The 20,421-nt window shown below is 33.3% G+C and overlaps 1 protein-coding gene across 4 annotated transcripts in view; it reads right to left on the bottom strand.

Annotated features, from left to right (window-relative positions):
* ANKS1B (ankyrin repeat and sterile alpha motif domain containing 1B) overlaps positions 1–20,421 on the bottom strand; it is an 862,484-nt gene that overhangs the window by 745,239 nt on the left and 96,824 nt on the right. For all 4 annotated transcript variants that reach the window (XM_072973193.1, XM_072973192.1, XM_072973191.1 and 1 more), the window contains exons 2-4: positions 14,557–14,637; positions 7,091–7,247; positions 2,512–2,808 (exon numbers count right to left, since the gene is read on the bottom strand). In XM_072973193.1, the coding sequence (XP_072829294.1) occupies positions 2,512–2,808; positions 7,091–7,247; positions 14,557–14,637 (535 nt within the window). The remainder of the gene's footprint in view (positions 1–2,511; positions 2,809–7,090; positions 7,248–14,556; positions 14,638–20,421) is intronic.

The raw sequence follows: 20,421 nt of genomic DNA, 5'->3' as shown, positions 1-20,421 counted from the left end.
CCAACTCTTTCTTTTCTAGTCATGTCATCTAGTACAAAACATGAAAAGATCTTGGCCATGATCATGAAGTGAGTTCTGATCTCAGTCACAGTGAAAGCCCTTGGTTATAATGCAGTCTGTGCAATAAAGTTTAGAAATATTTCAGAAATATTATGAAAGCAATAAACCTAGATTAGAGAAATTCAACATTTAGACAATAAATGTCTAGCTTATCATTAAACATACTGTGAATGAAAAATACTGCAAATCCTAATCAGTAAACAAAGAATGCTGAAGCCATCAAGTCATCAACTAGTGCTGCTACCCCCCACAGTGAAGACATGCCTGCAGCCCAGCCTCTGCAGCCACTCACAATGGTGCACCCTGAGGGGACTCAGAATAATAAAGGACAAGATACTGGCCCTAGATAGCTAGAAGCTTGTCAAAGGAATGAATTCAATGAGCCCAAATGTTTGCTTCCTCCCATACACAGAAAAGCACTAAATTCTATAACTTGAGATGCCTGGTTTTCTTTAGATAACAAGTAACCTTTTATTGTTCCAACTACCTGGTCTTTGTTGTAAAGCTCCTATATATCCTAGCTCCACCCCCCCCCCCACCTCTTTGGAGCAGTCCCTCAGGGCAATATGAGAGGCTGTCATCCAGGCTCGATTCCTCTCACCAAATAAAACAGAACTCTCAACTTTTAGGCTGCACGTTTATTTTAGTTGACAATACTTTAAGAAAAGAAATTTGTTAGTCACCTACAATAAATAGTAAACATGTATCTATCTAATTTCAATACTCCTTTGAGAACAAAGTGGTTTTTTTTAAAATATGAGGGCTAGAAAAAAATTCTTGTGTTTATTTTCAAGGCTGCCAAAGTAGAATAAATATGAAATTAAGAAAATATATTAAAAATATCTAAACAACTAAATAACACAGGCAAAGGTCTAAGGAAAATTCTGATTCAGGGTGTCAGCCTGAAACCTAGAATTGGAAGGTCTAAGATTTTTAAAAAAGCAATCTCTCTCTCTCTCTGTCTTTCTCTTTCTCACACACACACACACACACACACATACACACACACACAAAACCATACCACTGCCATGTGAACAAGCCCAAGATGGCCTGCTGGATCATGAAAGACACATAGCAGTCTCACCCATTACCCCAGGCAACAACCATTCAATCCCAAAGGCAGAGTCACTTAACTGATTTACAATTAACCCTGGACCAAAAGGGTCTCTGGAAGGTGAGTATTCTTGCCAGTTACTTGGGAGCCAATAAACAGTCATAAAAGGAAAAAATGGTTAAAAAAAAAAAAGCTAACCATGGAACTAGGGCTAACTTGAGACAGATAATAAAAGCTGGCTGCTTTTCCTTGTAGAAAGACAAAATCCATCCAAATGTTCTCTGTCCTTCAAAGCTCAACTCAAATTACACCTCTCCAGTAAATTTTTTCTTATTGCCCTTAGGCATAATGATCTTTTCCTTCATTAGTCATGCATAGACAGTATATTATTGTGGAAAGAGGCCTGGAGTTTAATCAGTAAGTCTAAATTCACATTCTGGGTTTATCAGCTTTGTGACCTTAGGCAAGTTTCCTAAATCTTTGAAACTGATTCCTTATCTCTGAACTGGAGCTTAATAGCTCTCAACCCCACAGGACAGCCATGAGAATTGGATTCTAAATGTGTCAACATATAAACACAAAGTACATACTCAAAAGTGTTTAAGTGAATTTTGTCTCTTTTCTTTCTTTCTTCCTTTCATTCAGCTTTGAATTCTTAATGTATGTCAGGCTGTATGCTAGATACTGGGAGAAAGGAAATAATTACTAACAATACCACACGCAGCTGTCACCTAGTAATAACTTTTCATGTGTACATCCCTCAAATTAGAATAAGTTTAGAGCTTATGCCTTATGTCTCTTCATGTTTCCCAATAGTGTGTGGCACAGTACCTTTGTGAAGGAAAAGCCCGGCTGGGCCTACTGGCAAATCTAAGTGTAACAAGTGTCGGACTACTGATCTGAGTTCTGCTGGGCTAACCCATAAATCTAAGTTAATAAGTGTCGGTTTGCTGATTCCCTGCTCATGTTGTTTTGCTAGCCAGCTGGATTTTCAGAGAAACATATGTGGCCTTGACATGTTGGTTTGCTGCCTCCCTCCACTTTTGTGATAATGCTGCTGCTAAAGCTGTTCTGTGTCTATTGGCCGAATACCCCCAAGCTTGTACTTAACCCTGTAAAACCTCATGCACACGTCTTGGAGGTGCTCAGAGCTTCAGAGCAGAAGCCCCTCTGAGCCCGACGGCATAATAAATCTGAGTACTCCAACCCTCCGAGTGGTGCTTGTTTCTTGGCTGGCCTGTCATTTCCGTAACACCTTGAGTTTAACAGCTACAAAAATAGTTGTGGATAATTTTATTAAAAAATGGTAAGATTTCCTCATGTAAGTTTTAGCATCTGCATCTTAAAGCAAAGCAAGAGCATTACTGCTTTTGAAGCATAGCTCAAAGAAGACTCACTTGACAGCTCACATCCATCCCTGCTTCCAGCAGCACTTGAACAACTGCTTTATGACCATTGCGTGCAGCGAGGTGTAGTGGTGTATGCTTTCGAGTGTTGCAGCTCATTAAGTTAGGATGCGCACTGATGATCATTTTGACCACTCTAAGCCGTCCATAGAGGGCTGCCAGGTCCAAAGGAGTTTCCAGCTTGCTGTTCCTGATGGTAGGGTCAGTGAGCTCTTCTAGGAGAACAGCAACAACTTCTGAGTGACCATACTGAGCTGCACAGTGTAGGGCAGTTTCATTTTCATTGTTCTATAGAGACAAGAACATAAATTGCAAGTTTTCAGAAATTCAATTCTTTATCAAAATCCAAACATGGTAATTTAAAATCAGAGATGCTTTGAAAATCTAAGTTTAAGATTTATCTGTTTTACTAAGTATCTTACAGAATTTTATATTTGATAAAAGTATCTATATGTATATGAAAAGTACATATCAATTCATTATATCATATCATTACCACCAAAAAATCCCATTTTATCTTTATCACTTCAAATGGAAAAATCAAAATTTTCCATACATTATATATTCCAATTTCCAAGAGTGATAAATGATTTAACCATGTTAGTCAGTGGCCCTGCTGGGCCCAGATAGTCAATGTTATCTCCACTGTACATCATGTCTCTCTGATATTTGTTAATGAGAGAGATTTATAAAATTACAACACACTTTTAACAGACTGGCTTTCCAGAAGACAGTTGAGACAGTAAATTCTTTGATAATGAAAGATTTACAGAAAGGCTTCTTAAATTAACTTTCACTTTATTTTCCATTTAAGTACAAATCATTGCTTCTTTTGCAAAGAGAATGAAGATACACTGGCCCTAAGATTAAACCATATCTTTTTCAAATATAATTATGGATTGAGAGGCAGACCTACACCCATATTCAGACAAGTTTATCAGGAGTATCACAGTAGTACATGTGTAGCTTCTAAGTGTTTCATTTGAAAATCAATGAGATTTTCCTAGAACTTTAGCAGAATAAAAAATGTTAAAATGGAGAAAACTGAACCCAGTTGCAAGGCAACCTCTTTAAGAAAAATAAAAGCAAATTATGAAATAATTCCTCAAAGACCTCTCTACCTTTGCAAATGCTTTAGCCGAGGAAATTATAAGTGCAAAGCTGAAACTTTTCTATTAACTCCAATTATCACTGTTCACATCTCAAGAAAAAAATTACGTGAAACACTCAAGACCTACTCAGAAGAAAATATTCATAGAGTTCATCCATAATATCCAACACATACTTGAATTGTCACATCAATGAAGACCACAACTGTTGTACCTTATAAAAGACACGTGGTTATATACTCATGTCCATACTCGCTAGTGGTCTAAGGGAATTCAATTTGAAATAAATAGGCTGTGATAAAGCACTACCTAGTAACGGCTAGTATGTCTACACTAAGCATTCTTAGACGGTTTTGAATTCTTTCTTTTTTAACAGATGGGCATTCTCTGAAAAATTAGGACACTTTCAGACAATGGGTGGCAGTATGAAACTGGTTAACAAAAGCTATTTACCAAAAGTCTTACTTCAAAGTAAAACTAATGGAAACTATCTAACACTAGTCGGGTTTCAGTTTTGGTGAATGGCACAAGAATACACTTATGAGATTAGGCTTCTCTGGGTTTTGCCCTAATGTTAAAGCAAAAAGAAAAAGAGGAGGAGAAGGTGGAAGGGGTGGGAGGACTGAATATACAGAGAAATATAAATTGAAAACATACATATCAGAAAAAAGGAAATAATAAATCAGTTGACAAAAGATAGGAAGGATGTAGCAACTATAAAAACTATAATCAAGACAGAGTCCACTTTGTTTTCAAAATTATGTCACCCTAAATTGACCACTAACTCTAGAGCACTATAAAATGGTGATCTAGGTTGAAGCACTAACATCCACTTATTAGCAAGAGTAAATCACTCTATTTCTCTGAACCTATCTTACTGTAAAATTAAATATTACCTTCCCTATAAACCTCACAGCATAGTTTATAAATCAAGAGATAACATACAGGAAAATGCCTTACAAACTTTAAATATTAAAATGTTAAGATAGAATTATTTTTAAACAAAGCTATATTAGAAACCAAAGATAACATTCAGAAATCAGAATAAAACCCTGATAATTATATGTATTTTAACATCATAACATGGTGTATTACTGGTTAAAAGCTTGGGCTTTGGATCAGAAACACCTGAGTTCAAATACTGGTTGCATTCCTTAGTAGTTGTGATATTGTGGGCAAGTTACTTAATCTCTCTAAGGTGGTTTCCTGTACATAAAGTAGGAACAGTAATTAATACCTATCTCATCAGGCTGTGGTAGAGCTTAGAAAGATAATGTAGATGAAGTAGTCTGCACAATGCCTGGCATATAGTAAACACTCCATAGCTGAGGGGATTTATGATGACAATAGCAATGTGCTATTATGGAGGGCTCTGGAATTATAGAGACTGGAGTCCAAGTCTCAGTTTTAGTCACTCAGTAATATGGACTTTGATGAGTTCTTTAGCTTTATTGAGCATGATTTCCTAATCTATAAAATGGGAGTGATAAAATCACTTCAGAGAATTGTGGGAATTAATTAAATAACATACTACAGGTAAAGGTGCTTAGTGCAGTGTCTTGTTATAAGTCTCAATAAATGTTAATTATCATTTTTATTCCTTCCCTCTATTTCTTATACATAAAGGCTTATAATCAATTAGCATATTTCTGTCCCATTCGGGGGGGGGAAAAAAAGAAACAAAGCTAAGATCATTTTACCTATGAAAATAAAATTCCCACATCAGAAACTTTTAGGAAAAACGACACTGAATAAGAGAACTATGTCAGCACTAAAGGAATATATACATAATAATAAACAAAAAATACTGAAAGCATGGTATTAAAAATGTCAATAAATTTCAACTTGTTTCCAATAAAAAACACAAAATAAAGCAACAGAAGTGAAAAAAGAATTTTGAAGTCCAATCTGCTCAAAAAAATTTTTTTTAAATATTTTAATTGATCCATACAGTACCACAGAAAACAAGTATTTCTCTTTAAAACACACCAACCATTACAGTTACATGCCATTTAAATCTTCAACTTATAAAAATATAAGTGAATTCAAAATGTTTTTTTTTATTTTCACTCATTTTAAAAATACTTTGTTTGTAGAAATTAGCATAGCATTCCCTTATTTAACCTTGGATTGTTTTTCCATCTTATTATTTCAGGCTTGTTTTGGGGCATTCAGACAGTTTTAAGAATAACCACCAGATGGCTCATCCCACAATCTTTTAACTTGGTTTTCTGAGGAACAGACAGTATTCTCATAAATATCCTTTTAGTATGATCCACTGATAAAGACAGCCATATCTGTCATTTTTTAAAGATTAATTCATAACTGTACTCTCACAAAAAACACTCCACATTTTATAATCTGTAAATACAGAAATTTTATTGTGATAAATATTAATAAGATATTTTCCCAATTAATAAAACATTTTCCATGATTAGTTTTTTATACAACTGTGTTTTTATGTCAGGAAAAAAAGTATTTTTCTTCCCAAGGGGGTTTACAGCTAGCAAGTGTTACTTTTTATTCTTTAATCTGAATTTCATTCAAAGGTCTGCAAAGTCTGTATCCATTTGAACAATATGCTAATTGTACTTTATTAGATATGCTTGCCCCAGAGTAACCTACTTGCATTGATATTGGACAACAGCCAACCTGGAGCTTAATGCCATGTTTGTAATTCAGTTGTTGGACTGCATGCTGGTTTTCAAATATAGTTTTACAAAATGGGAACAGTAGGGGGCATGCAGAGCTCAAGATGTTTGTTATCATAGTGTACTAGGAGACTGTATTTTATTTGCTAGAATCTGTGGTCTTATTTATTCAGAATACTGAGAATGGCATTACTTCTTAAATACATCCATTATGTGTAAGATAGATACTATGGACTTGTAAATATTTTGACTTTATCAGTATTATCCTGCTTCTGTGTTTTACTCAACTTACTCTGGGCAAATGTGCATATATATACATACAGCAAATTTTTAATTTAATATGTGACTAGCAAATATATACACTGTATTCTGTATTTTAGTTCACAAAATTGTACTTAATGTGAAAGTGCTATGTAAATGGTAAGGAATTATGCAAATGACAGCTGTCATCATTGTCTTAGCATTTTAAACTGTATTAAGAAAAACTAATTCACATTACAAATGTGAATTCTGTTCTATCTTTAAACAGTCAATAATTATAAAATAGATGCTTATGTAAGGCAGGCAGAAATGTTACAACTACCTCCCCATGGGATTTTTTTGTTAACAAGTATCTTTACAAATGCCCAACTTAGTGTCAATGTACCATATACAAATGCCAAAGAATTTTTCAAATTTCTCCTTTAGGAAATTCAGTAGTGGAAAGGTTTTGGACAGGATAAAGACAGAAATCACCAATTTTTCAATGTGACTTTGCCTTTACAAAACTCTAGAAAAATCATAGCATAAGCAGATATTTGACAAATATACCTGTTCATTGACTCTGGAATGTGATGGTCCATGATGAATAAGAATCTTCACTATTTCCACATCTCCCTTCCAGGCAGCCAGGTGAATAGGAAAATAACCTTTATTATCTGCTACATTTGTTGATGCCTCATATTGAAGCAGTTTGAGAACTATGTCCCTACAAAGAAAAAAAAAGAATATAATAAAAAAGAAAATACACTGAACTATACAGATTTTATTAAACAGATAAGTATAAAAGTGTACTAGATACCAGCTGCCAATTTAGAGTAATTCATAGTACTGAGACATAAAATCAGGTTTAAGAGTTTGCCTATTCAACATTTGGCTGTTTAACTCACCTGGAAACAACCACACCACATACACAGGGCACTTACTAACCCATAACACTACTTAATAAAATTCATTTGGGCAAACATTTATCTAATTTGATTAACTGAATAAGTTAAATAAAATAATTAAAAGGATAATTCCTCTCATCTTTTTAAAAAGGGAGGGAGATCTTTCCAGATAACTCATGTCTGAGATTTAGTCTAAAGGAAGAGTTGAGGTACAAGCAAACTCCCTGTTTACAAAAAAAAAGTTATCATACCACTAAGAGATATTTAGGGAGTTTATACATCATTCCTATAGAGAAATGGATTAAGAGATTGAAGATTCATATAAAAGAGAAAGCAGACAGCACAGTAGGAAAGGGACCTTGTAGTTTAAGTCCAAGCCCCCCCCCCCAAATTTAATAACTTTTCAGCCATGGCACACCAAATACTTTGAATGTGTGTTGTTTATACTTGTGCACTCTTTTGCCTTCCTCCTCCAAGCCTAAGAAATTATTTCAAGAGGAAATTCATTTATGAGACAAGTTCTACCACTGACACAATTTCTAACAATAAGATTTCAGAGAAAATAAAAATGAATCTCATTTTAATATTCTTTTCTAAAACAGTATTATTTTATAAGATCTGAAATTAGAAGACTTGGATTTAAGTCCCAGCTATGCAAACCACCTAATGATACAATCCTAGAGTATTATGTAGTCTCATTTTTCTTTTTCTTTCCTGTAGAAAATACTATAATAATAATAATAGCGCCTATTGCTCAAGACTGATATGAACATTAAATGAGAACATAAAATAGAAGCCACTCATTAAACAGTAAAACACTACACAAATATTAGCTCTCACCCCAAGTAAAAATAAAATCCTTTAAGTAAAAATGCTTGCCAAATCACCTTGAAAAAAAAGTCTGAAAAGCAGAAGGAAACCTGAAATTTGTCCAGTTCCTATGCTTCTTCTCACTTCTCTGCCAGGTAAGATTTGTTATATAGGGTCTTCTACTCTGAGAGAAATAACTTACAAAGAGGTGAAAATGATTCAATATTTATGAGTTCAACAAAAGCAGCTAAGAATCAGAAGTTCTGGTGTAAAGTCCCAACTCTCTGATAATACTTACTAACTTTATTGCCTCGGACAATTCAACTAACCTCTGTCTCTCCTTTAGATATTGTTAAAATAGAATTTAGAGATTACATAATGCTGCGGGTCTCAAAATGTGAATCAAATGAGAAATAAATATGACTATAAAACTGTATACAATCGAAAACTATTCTCAAAGCTTTCTGTTGCAATTTTGAACAATCATAGTGATCTTTTTTTAACTAAAATTTATCAGCACTTAAATAAAAGGTAAAATAATACCAAAGGGAGTACAGTTACATACCTGGATGTAACAAGTAGAATTTATCCTATTTAAAAAAAAAAAAAGCCTTCTCCAAACCAAATTCATACATCAGAGGAAGACAGTTACATGAAAGGCTTTAATTTCATTTCTCAATGCCTAAGCAAATAAAAAAACATTCTGAAACTTCTAAAAGCATTTCCTTCCTAAGAGGAAAGAGGAAAGTGTGATGGGATCATCAGTACTATTTTCTTCCACTCTCACTCAGACCATTCACAGTTTAATATATGCTTAGGCTCAATTTTTTTTTTGACACTTTCTAACAATATAAGTGATATGCATTGAATTTTTCTTTATCAGGAAAATTTATGATATGGTGAAAAAACGAGTTAACTTCTTGATCACCTGTATTGTGAAGTATTACTACCATCTAGTATCTAAATCAGAAAAGAATAATCTGTATGTTTATAAAATTATTTTTGGTGAATACTAAGATCTTTACTAAATACTATTGTTTTTACTTAAGTTTTTTAAAAACTTATTCATTTTATTAAATAAGTATCTTATTAAATTTGTTTATTTTTAAATTGAAATTTGTTTTTTAAATTTTATTTAAGTTGAGTCTTTCCTCTTATTCAGAGAAACTGGCTAATGAACTGGCTGAGCTCAGATTTCTAATGTGAAAACATACTTGTGAAATACAAAGTTATATCTTTTAGTGCCTGTTGGTCTTACTGAATCTTAAGTAAAATATTAATCAACAAATTGTCATTAATCTTTCTTATGATGCATCCATGTATATCACAAGTAATATATATTACACAGGCCTTTTTCACCCAGGCTCATTAAGAACAAATTAATTCCAGGTACTTTGTTTAGTATCTAAACACGAAGGCTAGTTAACACAAGAATTCCACCAAATCAATTTTTTTAAAATATAATTGACATATAACATGATTTTAGTTTGAAGTATACAACATGATGATCTGATATATGTATATATTGCAAACATAATAAACTTATTTAACATCCATTTTTCTTTTTTACTTAAGTTCCATCTTTTATCTTCCAGAGGTATCAAGAAATGAACATGTTGACTGTGCTTGGTTACCTGGCTTGAAATATGAAGTTATATTGATGAATATTGGCTATAGAATAGCAAGCAGGGAAGTAATTCTCATATCTGAAACCTAAAGTGGTGTTCTTTCTTAACAGAATTTGATAAATAAGAAATGCTAAAACACTAAAGTAAATGTGGTTGATGAGATCACAGGAAAAATAATTGTTTCCCAGGAGCACAACAAAATATCAATATATATGTATTTACATGCAATATAATATGTATGTGCAGTCAAACTGTAATAATTCTACCTAATAAAACTGAAAAAGGAAAAAAAATCAAATTTAATAATAATCCCATTTAAATCATTACAACATTTTGTAGCTTGAGGCTAACATATGTAAGTTCAGGTAAAAATAGGAATTCTAAAGGTATTGATTTTTGCTATTATGTTTAATTTGTTTCATTTTCTGATAGACATAAATAATACTTCTCATTAATATGAAATGTCTTTTAAGAAGTTCGGTGTATGATCTGATCAAAATTAAATTAATTGGGAAGGTTCAATATAACAAATTTGTTTACCTCAACAGCAAGTTTCCCTATAATTAACCAAAGATACTTATTTTATTCTATTCTCCTGTGCTTAGTAGTAATCCAAAGAATTTTGAAATAAATGCAAATCATCTTCATATGGATTTAGTATTAAAAAAGTAATAAAATTCTCAAATTCATTATGGACATTTTAATTTCAGACTTTCTTGAAGATTTTATCTCTTCTTAATGGGAACAAAGTTGCAAATATGTTTGACTTTAGGACAATACATTCCATTTTCTAGCTGAAGCTCCTTTTTGTACTGAATTCACTCTCATAGATTTCTATAGTGAATAAAGGCAAATTTTAACTAGTTAATATCCCTATCCAAGAATGAAGCAATCAACTAAAAGATATTTATAGGTTATTCAAAGAACAACTTCATGGACTAGATTATACAAGTTTTTAGAGGAAATACCTTTCTTTCATTAGAAAACCTATTCTGAGCAAATCAGATAGCTTACTATCTGGATTCTAGATCCACTTTGAGAAACAATTTGGATTATAGATAACAGAGTCTAGGATTCAAGCATTAAATATCTAAAGAATGAGAAGCAAGAATAAAAAAATTTTAACCCCACACATATAAAAGTCCATACATATTTGAAGGATACAATAATAATTCAGTACTGACATTTTTCAAAACAGTATCCAAGAATCACAATGTACTCAATATAGTTTAATGAGATGAAACTTAACCAAAAAAAAAAAAGAAAAGAAAAAGAAATATGCTAAGAGAAGGAAAACTGAAATGAAATATGAATACACAGGTTTAGTAAAACCTTATAGGGAATGATAAGATTATTATTTTAAAAGACAGGAGGAAAGGACAGAAGAAGAAAAAGAAAAGAAAAGAGGAATGGAAGGAAAGGCAGAAAAAAGGAAGGAAAGAAAGGAGGGAGTGAGGAAAGGAGTGAGGGAAAGAGGGAGGAATAGGCGAGAGGGAGGGAAGGAAGGAGAATTGGAGGGAGGGTAGGAGGGAAGGAGGGAGAAAAGACCTGCTGATTGCTATTCAGAAGAGAATTAAAGGAATCTAATCTGCAGTAGAAATATGTGAGAGAGACAATGAATCCTTTATATTTTAAAAAAGGATAAAAAAGAAAGAGAAATGGATAGATCTCTAGCCTATCTATTGAAATAATTTATTTATAATCATTACTAGTGAATTTCGTTCTACTTACCATGTTTTTCTCTATTGTTTGAAGGTCATAATTTTCTAATTTGTAATTGCAAATGACTCAGGAAATCACCAATAGAGTACAGTTTCTATTGTGCCCTGATTTGGCTAAGCAGAGATGAACTGTTAATTATCAAATAATGTACTTCAACAAAATGCTGCTCCATTCGCGGATTAACAAGCAGTGATAAACAAGAGCTCCTGATAAAATGTACAAAATAAAGAGGATACAGCCTTAATTTGCAGTATAAAGGCCATAGGTTATATACTGTGGGAGGGGAAAAGCATGTGCTCAAATAAAAGAATAAACTACAGGACCCTGTAACATTAATTCCAGTTCTATAATTTCATGAACTTCAGCCTAGAGATCATAGTGTTTATGGAAACAATCTAGAGCTGATGGATATAAGAGCAGCAGTAACAAACACAGAAAAGATGTGTTTCTATGCTGCCTGCTAAGGCTTGCTTGGGAAGAATAAACACAATCAATTGACCATTACCTATGCTAAGTGAGAATAGCAAAGACAAAGAAAGGTAAAACCATTGTCTTCTGGCTCTGAGGTATATTCTGTGACACTTTTATCTCCTTCAAATATCTCTTCTTAAGCCAATATTTAAATTAACATTACATGAGAACATACTACTTGATGACAATGGGAGGCAGCCTAGAAATACATAACGTGACAGAGAAAAACCAATAAGAATTCAGAAAACTTAGTGCATACAGCCACAAGGGGAGATAATGTAAAGTACTGGTAAAAAGTATCTATGTGGAACTAGAATACTTAGATTGTAGATATAGCCCCAGCTTAATATCTAAGTAGCCACTAAGTCAATTATCCAGAGTGGTCTTTTTTCTCCAACTGTTAAATGAGAACAGTGAGGAGAGTAGGGTAGAATAAGTGATCTCTAATTTTAAAGGTCTTTGATAATTTAAATAATTTAAAATCAAGACATCTTATACTCTAGATGAAAATCCAAATTTTAGAATTATAGCATCATAGTACATAACTGAGCCACAAATAATAACGATAGTATATCATAAAATGTTATAATTGGAAGGAATAATGAAAAATATTCAGCCAGTGTTTTCAGTACATTGAACTGAGACCCAAAGAGCTGAATTAAATGGCTCAAGGTCATGTAACCAGCAGAGAGGGAGGGATGGGATTAGAATTTTCCTTTTTTTTCCAATGCCTACAGAATGACACTAAGTAAAATCTTTCTAGAAAGTGTTAAAAAGAAAAGACAAATGAGTCCTTTAGATAAAAGCAAAGCAGAGACATACAATTCTCAGAGAACATCTGCAATTAAAGAGATCTTAAAAGGTATATAGTCAAATCCCCCATCTCTTTGTGATAATCGTAATGACTGCTATTCAATTCACCTAAATTTTCCTCACTTTGCACACTGCCAATAAAAACTAAAAATTATGTAATAGGCCTCAGGGAAACAAACCTCAGTGGTTAGAACTTCACTGAAAATCAAGGAGGGATATGTTTGTTGGGGGACAATATTATTTGTAGAAGTATTTATGATGTCAAGCTGAGATAGACAAGAAAAGTAGTATAGCTCAAATTGTCAGGTTCAAGATCTTCTATCCATCAGATTTGATAGTCTGTCTTTCCAACTGGAACTAAGAAATATGGTACCACCCTGAAACCACAACTAGGATGGCAGAGAAGATATCAGTATTGTATACCCTGGGCTAATTTAATTGACTTCGCTCCTGATGACCCAGGTACAAAGAAGAATAAATTGCAATTCCTTTAAAAGATTCAGATGGTAGGGATCTGGGCACATTTTCCACTATACAGAGGACAGCAATATAGCTGAAAAAGAGTCAGCAAAATAAAAAGTTCTAAATTAGATGGTATATAAATTGATACAATATAGAACAAGGACTGGATGAAAAGAAGTGTAATTTGGAAATACTGATACTAATAATCAAAGTGATAAAACATTATGATATTTTACATAATCCAGATGATTCTTCAAACAGAATGATAATATTAGATTTATGCAGTAAGTTTTAAGATAAAAATGTAATAATGATAAATAATGACAAAAATGATGTTTCTTGCATAAGAGCTTTAAGCCCATAAGATTTGATTGAGTATGACTAAGTCGCTTGTGTCTCAATTCACAGAATAAAAGAAATGTGAGGTGGGAAAGTGAAAGGGAACTAGCATTTTTAAGGTAGTAACTACCACATCTAAAAAACTGAAGTGAAATTACAAGATCCAGATCTGAAAAGACTAACTTGAATCATTTGAAGCAAAAGAAAAACAGATAGGAGGGGGAGACATCTGAAAGGGGTCACTTTTCCTTTGATGACAGAGCAGAACATTTGAATCATTCAGCGGACTCCTCACATTTTGACTCTGTCACTAAACCATTAGGTTACCTGGCTAAAACACTGTTAATAAAGTGGTGGTTAAGGCTATACATTCTTTCACTCTCCAAACTGTACAGGATCACATTATTTGAAACATAATTCCATAGATTAAAGAAATTCAAAACCAGAAAGGCCATCCGTCAATGACAAACAGAAAGCATTTTGGCTTAATCTGAAGAATTTTGAAGTGGTTCATGTAAATGCCCACAGCTTGTAACAGCAAGACTTTATTAAGATTTCATTCCCAGTGAATAATCCCATACTTGATGAAGACACCCAAAAATTAGGGAAGTGTCATTAAGTAGTTTATCCCACTCCCTTATGGTCCTGTTTGTTCTTCCATTTTCCCTGTGTGATATTCGACATGATTTACACTCTGCACATAATCATCCTCAGCAACATTTCTACCACTTTCAACTTGTCACTGTTGACACCTCGTGCCTCTCCAAATTCATCTAAGCCCAGGGGACTCATGGCAACATGAGACAGGTATCATCAGACACAATTAACTTCATCACAGGTAACTAAATACACAAAGATCCCAGTCCAAATAAATGGCACTTACTTATGTCCATTTAAGGCTGCATGGTGTAAAGCAGTGTAACCCGAACTGTCTGTGCAGTTCACATTGGGGCCTCGCCAGATGCTGCAAATAAAGCATAAGCGCAGAGTTAACGGTTAAGCAGAATCGTGCTTTGAAAAACAAAAAGAAGCCTGAGAGTCCCACAGTTAGAAGCATGATGCACACGAAAATTTTAGTCATGTAGAAAATGATTGCCACCTTTTATGCATTCCCCTCAGAACAGTAACTTCATTTATTTGATGCAGGGAAATTATTAGGGAATATAACTACCTTCAGAAATTATTAGCAAATGTAGGCCCACTGCCATGCATTAAATTTGTACCCCAAAATTCCCTATCACTTTCTATCATTACTTAAATATTGGACGCAACTAACATTCAGCTACTATATTCTTTACCAAAGAATAAAGACTTATGACACCTGCCTCCTCCCTTTTCACACACTCATTCTGAGATGACAGTGATTATATAAGTTACAAGATATTTTTGCATATGGGAAGAATAGAAACACTTTTTGCTGTTCCATTGCTACCAAGAGAATATAATAAGTATTTCATTCATGAAAATATAATTAGTTGGATTGTCACAAACCATAATAAGATTCTAACAGTTCTGAAGTTATTATTTTATTATATATGTTCTGAAGATAACACATAACTATATGAAAGAGTACACTCTATCCTTGATCACTACAATTACACAAAAACTAGGTATAGCTTTTGAAAAAAATTAGGCACTGAAAGACAATTTTCCAAAAGTAGACCAAAAAAATGACTTTATCTGATGTTATCAGAGCCATTAAAACTAACATCTAATGACAAACTAATTTAGGTATTCACAAAATATTTACTGTATACTAATTGTATGTCACATATTAAGCTAGGCATTGAGAATACAAAATCATAATTCAAGGTTCTTCTTTACAAGAGAAGACTCTAATGGGGAAAACAGACAAATAACTAACAATTCCAGAGTAGTAAGATAATTGGGTATCAGAGCACACAGGCATCTCTGAGAAAAGAACAGCTATTCCAAACAAGAGATCACAACCAACTTTAAGGTGAGATGATGAAAATGAGTAGAATGCATTTATTTGATAGTTATTAAAGGGACAAATCAATAAGAATCAGGCATCAACTGAAGGAACAAAAAAGTAGTAGCACAGATTGACTCAAACTTCAGGCCTAGATGACTAGAAGGAAAATGACAACATTAACAAAGATGTGAAAAAAGAAGCAAATCTGCTTGGGGCAAGACATTGCAGACGAAGAGCAAACTATGACTTCAGGTCTGGAGACCCAATTTTAAGTAACTGATATACTTATATAAAAGTAAGAATCCCCAGAAGACTACAAAAATATCTAGTTAGAAGTTAGACTACCTGAGTTCAAAACTCTGGCTCCATTACTGCTGGGGGTAGCCCTTGATGAGGTGTTTAACCTAACTGAATTTCAATTCCTCATCTACAAAATAGAGATGATAATAATAGTACTACTTTATGGTGTTGTCAGGGTCAATGAATCAATACCCATAAAGCACTTAGGGCAGTAGTAGAACATACTACTGGCATCTATTATGTTTGTTAGAACTAATTATTATTAAACAGAAGGTAAAACCAGGGGAGTGCCTGAAATCAGACTCTGTATGAGGGAGGGCATTAGATTTAAATACCTCAGTGGAAAATGGGTATATAGGGACAAGGTGAAACCTTCTCTCAATGGTTGATATTAGTTTAAAAGTATCAATCCCTGGTTAAAAAAATTGAAACCTGAGTTGGGTAGATAGTTTGAAGTACCAGGCAACTCAAAGCCTGAAAACCTCCCAGACCTCACTGAAACTGTCAGAGAACTTATATGAAAGTATACAGTGAGAAAAAGAAAAATGAGAGAAATGTGGATAGACAACAGAACCATGTTTAATTAACAGTACGGAAGGGTCCAGCAGAGGGAAAAAGTTGTATGAAGGACACTGAGAGTTGTTCTGGAATAAATAAAACCAAGAGAAATCATTTTACATTTTAAAACAGGAAATTGTTCCAAAAAGAAGAGAGGTCAAGTTAGATGAGAATTAAACAATTTATTTGAAAATAAAGAAGGTCTTGAAGCAACTAATATTCAAACATAATTAGTCAATTGCAATGTTTTAACTTTATTTCAATCCAGTGGTTTCTTTTATTTAATGGGAGCTTACCTCCTAAGTATTAAAAAAAGTAATAGTTAAACCAGGAAAGTTATAAATTGTGCATATGTTTTACAATTTCATTAAGATTGTTAAGCTTTTAACATTTTTTTAAATCAATCATTGAAGCATTTTCAGTCCCCTATTATATTCTTAAAATTGTTATACTTTTGTTCCTCCTGCTAAGTTCATCCGGTCTTTCCCTATTAACTTCCCACCTCTGTGCTTTTAATCATGCCCTTCTACTAACCTATAATAGATTCTCTAACCAATTCATACCTTACCATTCCTCCAAAACCCAGAAGAAGATTCACCTACTGCAATAATTCTCTAAACACTCAACACAACAGCTACTTAATAAATGCATGCTAAATTACATAAATTTAAAAATTAAATAAAGGATTATTTTTAATGAATAAATAAGCCATAGGTAAAACAAGTGTTAAAATAAATGCACTGTACTTATTTTAAATAATCTATAAAATAATGAAAAATAATCCAAAAGAGTCTAAAGAAAAAAGCAGAAAAGAGAAAGCATAATTGAGACAAATACAAAGCAAACTGTTACAAGCAGATTTAAACATAACCGTATCAATAATTACATTATCTATCAATTTTCTAACCACCTCAGTTAACAAAGTAAAATCATCAGAATGGATTAAAGAAAGTAAGACCCAACTATAAGTCCACTACAAGAAATCCACTTTAAATATAGATACAAGTATGTTAAAAGTAAAGGGCATAAAAATCATATTAACACTTAACAAAAGAAAGCTGAATAACTATACTAACATTGGACAAACCAGATTTCAGAGCAAAGAATATTACAAGGGATAAAGTCACTTCATAATGATAAAGAAGCTAATTTATCAGAAGAACATAATAATCCTAAGTGGTTTTTTGCATCTAATAACAGAACTTCAAAATACATGAAGCAAAAACTGATATCACTGCAAAGAGAAATAGACCTACCCACTTATACTTGGAGATTTCAACACCCCTCTCTCAACAATTAATAGGACAAGTAAACAGAAATTCAGTAAAGGTAAGTCTTGAATAACACTACCAATCAACCTGACCTAACTGACATTTACAGAACACTTACCCAATAACAGCAGACTACATTTTCAAGTGAACACAGGATATTTATCAAAATATATCATACTGTGGATCATAAAACAAATCTCAGTAAATATAAAAGATTCAAATGACAGAAAATATGTTTTCTGACGCCAATGAAATTAAATTAAAAATCATTCACAGAAAGGTATGTTTAATATCCAAAAATATTAGATAACTTTCAATTGAAGTCAGTGCTCATTTACTATTCCCAAAATCCTAGAGCCCTTAAGAATTAAGCTAAATCTACTCTGTCTGTGCTTGTAAATAGAACAAGAAAGCTTGGATGACAGCACAACTGTCTACAACATGATTTACTGAATATTTTAAACCCACTGTTGAGACCTACTACTCAGAAAAAAAGATTCCTATCCAATTGTTACTGTTCAATCACAATATACCTGGTCACCCAAGAGCTCTGATGGAGGTATACAATGAGATTGTTGTTTTCATGCCTGCTAACACAACATCCGTTCTGCAGCCCACAGATCAAGAAGTAATTTCAACTTTCAAGTCTTATTACTTAAGAAATACATTTCATAAGACTATGATACCTCTAATGGGTCTGAGCAAAGTCAATTGAAAGCCTTCTGGAAAGGATTCACCCTTCTGGATGCCATTAAGAACATTCATGATTCATGGGGAGAGGTCAAAATATCAACATTAACAGGAGTTTGGAAGAAGCCGATTCCAACCCTCATGGATGACTCTGAGGGGCTCAAAACTTGAGTGCAGGAAGATGTGGTGAAAATAGCAAGAGAACTAGAACCAGAAGCAGAGCCTGAAGCTGTGACTGAATTGCTACAATTTCATGATAAAACTTGAGTGGGTGAAGAGTTACTTCTTATGGGATGAGCAAAGAAAATGGTTTCTTGAGGTGGAATTATTCCTAGAGAAGGTGTTGTGAAGATTGTTAAAATGACAACAAAGAATTTAGAATACTACATAAGCTTAGTTGATAGAGCAGTGTCAGGGTTTGAGAGGACTAACTCCAATTTTGAAAGAAGTTCTACTGTGGGTAAAATGATATGAAACAACACTGCATGCTATGAAGAAATTGTTCATGGAAGAAAGAGCTAATGAATGGGGAAAACTTCAGTGTTGTGTTATTTTAAGAAATTGCCACAGCCACCTCAACCTTCAGCAACCAACACCTTGAAGAGTTTGCAGCCATCAACATTAAGACAAGACCTTCCACCAGCAAAAAGGTTACAACTTGTTAAAGGCTCAGATGATGATTATCATTTTTTAGCAATAAAGTATTTTTTAACCAAGGTATGTACATTGCTTTTTGAACACAATGGTACTGTACACTTAACAGACTACAGTATAGTGTAAATATAATTTCTACATGCACTGAGAAACAAAAAAATTCATACAACTCACTTTATTGTGATATTTGCTTCAATGCAGTGGTCTGAAACCGAATCCACAATATCTCGAAGGTATGCCTGTATGCACTGCTGGTCTGTTCCTAAGGGTTCTCTTATATTCACCAATTTCTCTATTGTGGCACTAGAATGAGATTTTTTACTATTGTTCATAGTCGGCGGTACATAGATTACATTTCACAGCTTTTTTCTGGCAAATCCCTCTAGACGCCTATGAAATGAAGACTACTGGCATGAAAATATTTATTGTATAATTTTAATAGTAAAAAAGAAAAAGCTCATGAATGCCCATCAAAAGGGAAAACTTTATTAGGATTTAATTACACTACAGAATATTGCAACTATTAAAACAAATAAGTTTGATCTATATGTACTGGCCTTGAAAACATATTAAAGGAAATAAACAAGCTGTATAATTTTGTGTATGTCAATATCCTAAATGCTTTACATTAACTCATTTATATCCATACATCAACTATGAGACAGATACTATTATAATTCTCATTCTAATGATGAGAAATATTTGCATTAATATAAAAAATGTATGCAAAATAGTTACTTCTGAATTATTTGAATAGTCAAAATTATCATGTATTTTTCAAGAAAAAATTTTTAAAAAACAATCAAACATGAGAGGAGAAAAGATAGGTTTGCTCTAGATTATGAAGAGCCTTATAACATGCCAAGAAGCTTAGTCTTTATTCTGTAAGCAATTTGGACCTAGGAGGTTATCAGAAAGATACTAAGCACGTTTCTGGATCTGGTCAGTGTTTTAAAATGAGATCTCTAATGACAGCTGGACGGTGAACAGAGTGAACAAACTGATTGCAGGGAGTCAGGTTTGTAGTCTGTTTCAACAATCTAGGGAGGAAACAAAGAAATCTGCACTAGTGGAGATACAGAGGTAAAGAAGAGGAAGAAAATTCAAGCAGATATGTCTATTTTATAAAACCCACGGGAGATGGTATCCATATGGATAGGATATGAGTGAAAGAATAACTGAGGTTTGTACCATGTGTGAAATGCGTGGATGATGAGATATCTCTATTAGAGAGAACTGCAAGGGCAGTGGTGTCTTTGGGGGGAAGTCAAGTTTCAGTTAAAACTGACTAGAACACTAGGTTGCTCAGGAATACCTCCAGCAAAGAATGGGAAAAAAA

This window comes from Vicugna pacos, chromosome 12 (genome assembly GCF_048564905.1).
Source record: "Vicugna pacos chromosome 12, VicPac4, whole genome shotgun sequence".
NCBI classification, from domain to species: Eukaryota; Metazoa; Chordata; class Mammalia; order Artiodactyla; family Camelidae; genus Vicugna; species Vicugna pacos.
Note: the sequence above shows the minus strand (reverse complement) of the source record. Positions and strands in the feature narration are given on the sequence as shown.